The 6943-nt window shown below is 42.0% G+C and overlaps 1 protein-coding gene across 1 annotated transcript in view; it reads left to right on the forward strand.

The window, feature by feature from the left end:
* Positions 1-6943, forward strand: part of ABAT (4-aminobutyrate aminotransferase) — a 45778-nt gene that overhangs the window by 13735 nt on the left and 25100 nt on the right. Inside the window, exon 3 of the mRNA XM_009324724.1 lies at positions 6563-6660. Within this exon, the coding sequence (XP_009322999.1) occupies positions 6563-6660 (98 nt within the window). The remainder of the gene's footprint in view (positions 1-6562; positions 6661-6943) is intronic.

A 6943-nucleotide genomic window follows, 5' to 3' on the forward strand; every position in this document is an offset into this window, starting at 1 on the left:
CAAAGCAAAACACTTGCATTTGAGAGATCTGGTATGCCAGCATTTATTTTCACTTATCTTTTCTTTTTTTTCCTTGGGGTAGTTCCTTCTCTTAATTACACTGATGTAATGTCAGTGTCTCCACTGGCGTTTCTCCTAGGTAATATCCAGTTGTACGCTCAGAAACTGTGATTATATGAGTGTTATTTGTGGTCAAACATACCAGAGGTTTAAGCACTTTCTTTCTAGGCCTGTGTTGAACCTAGCTCTCGTTGGGAGAGATCACTGCTTAGCACAGAGACCTGCTAACAGTAGCGCTCTTTGTGACTACCAACATCACAAAATGTTAGAAGGGTGTGCTTATATTAATTATGTTGCTATGGCAATGTGGTATTTTGTTAAAAATTGCTGAGTGAGACACCTGGTAAGTGATGAGAGTAGCATAGAAAAGAGAACTTGGAAAATGAGCTTTTCTGTCTGCTAGCAAATGATGACATCCTGTTAGATGAAAAGGAAGGATGTGATAATTTGCTGATGTTACTCAAGTGTTTAGAAGGACGATGTGTGTTGCATAGAGCTTTGAGAAGTCTGCAAGAGGCAAGAAAAGTAGAATTTAACTTATTGTACCCACCCTCTTTAAATGGGATGGGTAGAAAATTATCTGCAAACCGTTCAGCTGATGTGCTCTCTGATAATTAGGCTCACTAATAGTACATACATTTGTTTTTTGACTTTTGCCATGATGTGAAGAGATAGCTTTGTTTACCAGGGAAAAGAGGGTGCTGTTCTCGGTCATATTAGCTAAATGTAATTTAAGAGCTTTCCTAATGCTTCTTCAGAGACGGACGCTCTGCTGTAGCCCATTACCTCTACACACTTTTAAGATGAGAGCTGAGGTCATGTAATTTGGTCCCGTTCTTAAGTTAAGCTAATATAACACAAGAAACCCTTTTTCTGTTGAAGTTTGATCATAGACCTCAACAGAAAGTCAGTGGATTGACTTGGTCCATTGGCTCAAGAGCATAACTTTAATTAAACATCTAGGTACTGATTTACATACAAGTTATAGTGTAATATGAATTTAAGAATATTAACATAAAATTATTTTTTAAAAAAATCTGTGAGGATGTTTAGGCCAATAATACATTTTTGTTGAGCTTCCACCTTTTCTTTTGAAGAAATTTTAAAACAAAAAAGCCACACAGCCATCAGGCTGTCTGCATGGAGGAGTTAGAGCAGTAGAGGTACATCAGTATCAACGGTGACAGGCTATCATGTGCATATGCTGTCAGTCCATCAGTGACAAAGTCATAATAATCATACACACTGTGGAGATTTCTTGAAGAGTTTCAGCTCCCCCCACTTGGGGAAATAGGGGTCTCACTTGACCTTTGTGGCATTTTCTGTATTCTAGATCTTTTGTTACAAAGGTAATGCCATTAGTTCACTGAAGGACCAGCCACCAGGGATTCTTAATTCTTGAAAATACCTTGCTTGGACATAATAAGAATCTCAGTTTTTATCTGTTCCATCTCTACTGTCTTTTGGAGAGGCAAAGTGCAGTGTTCCAACCAAGACCTGATGTGCAAACGTCTAAACTCATCGGTATCGAATTGGAGTAGCCCGAGTTACAGGATGACTTCAGGGATTCTATTGCAGGGCGAGTTGATATTAAAAAGTCAAAACAGGAATAATTTGGGCTAAGCTGTAAAGTGCGTTGAATACCTTCAAGACACAAATGCCAGCTGAGCAGAGCACGCTGCAGTTTACTAGGGGATGAAACACCACAGTGTGTGATCTGATTTACTTGCCTTTACTTGGATCATTAGGAGAATGTGATGCTGATACTTGGTGTGGGGGGAAGCAAGAGAGACAGAGGATGGCCTCTGGGCTAAAATCCTCCTCAAGGCAAAACAAAGCAGGTATTGACGCGGCTGTCCATCACGCAGTGTCCAAGTGCTTGGAAAAGCCTTTGCAGGACAGCGAGACGCCTCCTGGAGCTATGCTCTGTGTGCAGGGCCTCAGGTGCCTGGAAGCAAGAGGCAGAACCCCATGCCCTGTGGTTATTTGGGGCCCAGAGGACAAAGTGTTGCAGAGTATCCAGAGCAAGGGATGCCAAAAAGCTGGTGAGTCTTCATGCAGGGGGTGGCCAGACCATCTTTCACCAGGGCTCTGACGTCTGTGCCTTCTGAGGGTGGTCTGAGCTCCAAGTTTTGCCTGTACAATAAAGGCAGCCTGTGAGACTGTCGTGAAACGGGCCGTCTGAAGGGGAACAGTGCTGTGGCAATACCTCTCTGTTCGTTAAACTGCAGTGTTAAGCTGAGCGGGAGTCCTTAGCTGGTAAAAAATGCTGTGCTTCCTTTCATTTCATTCTCACAAGCATTTGGACAGGTCCCTGAGCGCTGATGTAGCATTAGGCTGCAAAAGTCTTCAGCCATGTGGCAATAAGACAGTTTGTTTTCTTGCTGTTAAGATGCTCTTAGCTGAGGAGAGCTTTTTATGTGTGAGTGCCAGCGACTTGCACAACCTGCGTGTACTAATAGAAGTCACACAGAGACTGAGCTCTTTGCAGGAGCCGGCCATCTAGACTATCATTAAATTTTCTGATCAGAGTCCCAATTTACTTGAATAAGAGTAGGGGAAGAAAAAAAGAGTTAAAAGAGGGGAAGCAGGGGAACCATGTTTTTGTGTTCTTAAAATTTGGGTTGTTTTGTTTATTTTTAACCAACCCTGTGAACAAGTATGCATATCTGATGAGTAGTGAGTGAAGTGGGTTATTTGGAATAAATCTGTTGACCTTGCTAGAAATTGCGTGAGTTTGTGCCAAACATTTATGTTATACTCTCAGAGAGAGAAGAGCTTCATTAAAAAAAAAAAAGTTTGAGGATTAACTCCACTTTGGTTTTAGCTTTTGCTATCAAAGGCTTTGTTAGTATGTCAAGGTTTTGGGGTTTTGAGGGTTTTGATCTAGCCTGTATTCTTCATCCTCTACCTAAGGGGAAGAAAAAAACACTTTTCAAAATCCTTTGATCTGGTAACACAGGGCATTTTCATTTTATTTATGGCAAGCTGTTCCTTCAAATTCAAACCATAGCATTTCCCTGAGCTAGGAGGTGGAACGACTCTGGCAAGTATAAGGACCAATAAATCAGTATAGCTGCCATTATGCTGGTGTTAATAAAATGAGAGACTCCTGAAAACAAGTCTATAAAATTAAGTTTGTATCAGTGAATCAGCCTAGAAGTCACTTGCTTGTAGAGTCTGATAACGTGTAGCATGCTTTAGGAGATAACAAGCAAATGAAGGGAAACCTGTCACTTGTGTTGCTCATTTTTTTAGATGGCTCTGGTTCGCTGACTTACTGAAAATGATTGTGGTTTGGATAAGCTGCTCCTGAAGCTGTTGTTTAAAAAAATAATGTCTCACAAATTGACCAACATTACTAATGTGATAAAAATGATCTTTAAAGCAGCTCTTCTTCTGGGAAAACCTGTATGTTTTAGTTTCACTTGACCAATCTTTGCTGTGTATGAAAACCCATCTATTGATAGACATGAGCTGTGCCAGCGTGAATTAGTGCAGCACTGCACAGCTAAGTACTGTTTGTTTTTAATTGCTCACATGTGCCCTTAGCAAATATCTAGTTCAACATACCTATGCAAAAGAGGCTGTGGCAAAAACAGTAGCAAAAAGACGACGATGATGATGATGATCTACGAAGCAGGCTGACCGGTTTTGGTCTTTGTTTATTACGCAGCCTGGCTGATGGAAGCAACCTCCTCTTGACTTGTGGTGTTAAACAAGTTAGGACAACAGTAAAATATTCTCTCAATGAATTCCCTGTTGTACAGTTCTGTAAATATGTGTGTTTTCGTAGGGGAGACCGTGCCCTTTGCAATATCCACAACAGAACTTTCTTAGAGAAATAGTTAAATTTGTGTTTAATTTAGAATCCTCCTCTGTTAAAATATTTCACAGATTGTCCTTTGGGGAAGTGGAAGAGGGAAATGTTATCCACCTCACAGGTGATGGCCAGGAAAATCTTTGACTATTGGTCTCAGTTTTAGAGCCTGGCAGTCAGGCATCTTGCACGTTTGCAGGAGTGGCTTGGTTGTTAACAGAAGAGGAAGTCTTTAATCACTGTCCAAAAAAATGCATTTTCATGAGAACTCAGTTACAAAGACTAAGGAAGGCAGTGTGCCTGCATAAGCTGCTGCTCGGGATGGGAGGACCCGGGGAGATGGACAGAGGGGATGTGGCAGCACAGGGTCTCTGGAGGCAGAGCACCAGGCCGGGCTGGGGAGGAGGAGGAGGACCATGCATGCGGGTTGTAGTTCACCTGTCTTAAATTTGCAGCTGTGTCAAATGATTCCAAGGATGCTGCTGGGTTTCCATCTTTCCTGTTACTGCTGACTTCCAAAAGGTCCTATATATTCTGTGCCTCTCTTAGTGCTTCCTCCTTCATCATATCAAGTAGCACCCAGAGCCTGGGGGGAGGGCGAGAAGAGGACACAGGAGAAGGAGAAATGTTTGCTGCTGGTTTGCTGCGATCTCCATTGGGGAAGGAGCAGGGTGCACAAAAGGGTTAGGTTGGTCTCTCTTCCCCTTTTAGACTTCATAGCGTGTCTACTAAATCTGCAGCTTTATTGGCTATGAATTGTGTAGCTTTTGATCTTTTATATGCAGTAGCTTCCCCCCCCCAGTGGAGCAGTTGTCATGCGGTCCCCAATTTACATGAACTCTAAACAGAATGACACAAAAATGAAGTGGCATTGCTGTAATGAAACCTATTAATAGCTTTGCGGAGAGGCACTGACGCATCTCAGATATAACAGTTGGAATTAAAGCTGAGGAGAATAATCATCTTTGCAGACTGTTTTCCCCAAATGAGCAGTGAATTTAAGTGCTCGGTTAGAGATGCTTTCAAAGGGCTGTGATTTTTCTGATAAAGTTTCTCAAAATCGGGCTTGCTTGAGACATCTCAACTTGGGCTGACACAAACTGAGGCCAACATCTCTAATCACTGTTGGAAATTTTGGCCAAATGGCTGTATTCAAAACACTGCCGAGCAGTATCATAGTGTACCTTCTATTTTCCTTGATAAATATTTCTTCTATTTGACAACTGTTGTTTCCAAACAAAAAAAGTTTTTAGTACGTTTCTGAAATAAAACCATAACCAGTGAGAGGTGGTTATGGATGGAAGCGCAGGGCGGCCGGTGCTGCCTGGGATTCCCGGTGGCGTTGCTGCACCCCGGTGCTTTTCGTGTGCGTGGGTGCTGGCCTGCCTCCCCATGCGTGTCCCTTTCTGGCCCTCTGACGGGTTGGGGTGTGTTGTATCGTTTTAACACTTGGCAGTCCTGCCCTGGCGCAGCGTGATGCTGGTGAATGGTAACTTCAAACTGCGCTGCTGCGCTGCTCCGAATCCCCCCAGACAAGAGCTGGTATTGCCTGACTTCCAGTGGTGAGCCAGGTTTTGGGTTTTCCAAATTGCACCGACTTAAAATGCCTATCACAGACTAAAACAAGCTATGCCCTCATCTTCCGCGTGTTGGTCTGGTACAAGTGTGATACCCCAAAGTTAAGCTTATTAAGATTAATTTGTTGATGATACCGTGCTGGGTAAAGGCGTGCAGGTGCTTCATGACAAAAATGTAATTGTTAAGAACGTTAGTTTGGTTCAACACTTAACCACAGTGTACAGAGCAAGCTCTTGCTGGTCACCTTGGTAGAGCTCGAGTCTGTACTTCCTTTGTTGCAAATGTACAATTCCCATATTATCCTGTAACCCCGTTAATGGAATATATACATATTTGGATTATATGCTTACCAGAACTCTCTCTGTCATGTCAACTATGCCTTAACCCTATATTTTGAAACAGTTACTTCAGAAATGGGAGCAGAGCCTGTTACTGGTGAAGCACAGGAGTTTTTTGCCTTTTCATTTCATTAAGATATGTCAAGTTTATTATGATTCCTCAATTACACACATGGTTAAAGAACAGCAAGGTCAGAGGCAGGATCAGAGGAAAAACTGTCACTATTTTTGACCCAGATTTCAGAGCTGCAGTGCAAGAGGCTGGATTCATGTGAGATTTTGAATTTATTTTAAACGCAGCCATTTACCTTTGAGACACAAATCTTTCCCAAACGGTGTTCTTCGAGCTACTGCAGAACATCACAATGTTTTTCATGTGTGGACTCCATCAGGCTTTTCGGTTATTACTGATAGCGAGTGAGACCAGCTCTGCATAAGAGTAGGGAGTGCATGGCAAAGGCTTGCTCAAGGCGTAATGGACAGACTCAACAACAGAGATGGAAACAGATGTGCTCTTAGTCCTCCTGTCCTTTACAGTAGGATCTGCCTCTGTTTCTCAAGGGTTGCCTTGTCATTTCACTTGAATTTGTTTTTAAAGCCACTTCACTGGTATTAGTTTTATTTTAACACTTGGCAAAGATGAGGTACTTCGTTCACTTCAGCCAGTACAATGTAATTGGTCTCATCTGTCAGGTTGTGGATATTTATTCTGAGAGAAAAGCACAGAAAATGTGGTCCGTACTCAGGTTTTCATTATTTCTTACAGGACACAGATCTATCAGTCAAGCCGCAGCTAAAATTGATGTGGATTTTGATTATGATGGACCTCTAATGAAGACAGAAGTTCCTGGACCACGATCTAGAGTAAGTTCCCAAAGTATAACGGCTTGTATTTTTTTTTTTTCTTTAGCTGTGTTTAACTGGATAGAAAACAAATTTCATTCCAAACCTTAAATCTGATATGAATAAACATCCTTTCACAATAGTCTAGGCCCACTTTTATCAAGATGCTGAGAATAAAAAGCTGATGAATGAAACGCCCCTCTCTGAGGGAGAGATCTGAATCTCAACTGCCAACTTCCCGTATGAAGTAATTGAAAGCAAAAGAGCATCAGTTTGATGAAACATCTCATCAGACTTGGTTACT

Source organism: Pygoscelis adeliae, unplaced genomic scaffold (assembly GCF_000699105.1).
Source record: "Pygoscelis adeliae isolate BGI_AS28 unplaced genomic scaffold, ASM69910v1 Scaffold85, whole genome shotgun sequence".
Taxonomy (NCBI): domain Eukaryota; kingdom Metazoa; phylum Chordata; class Aves; order Sphenisciformes; family Spheniscidae; genus Pygoscelis; species Pygoscelis adeliae.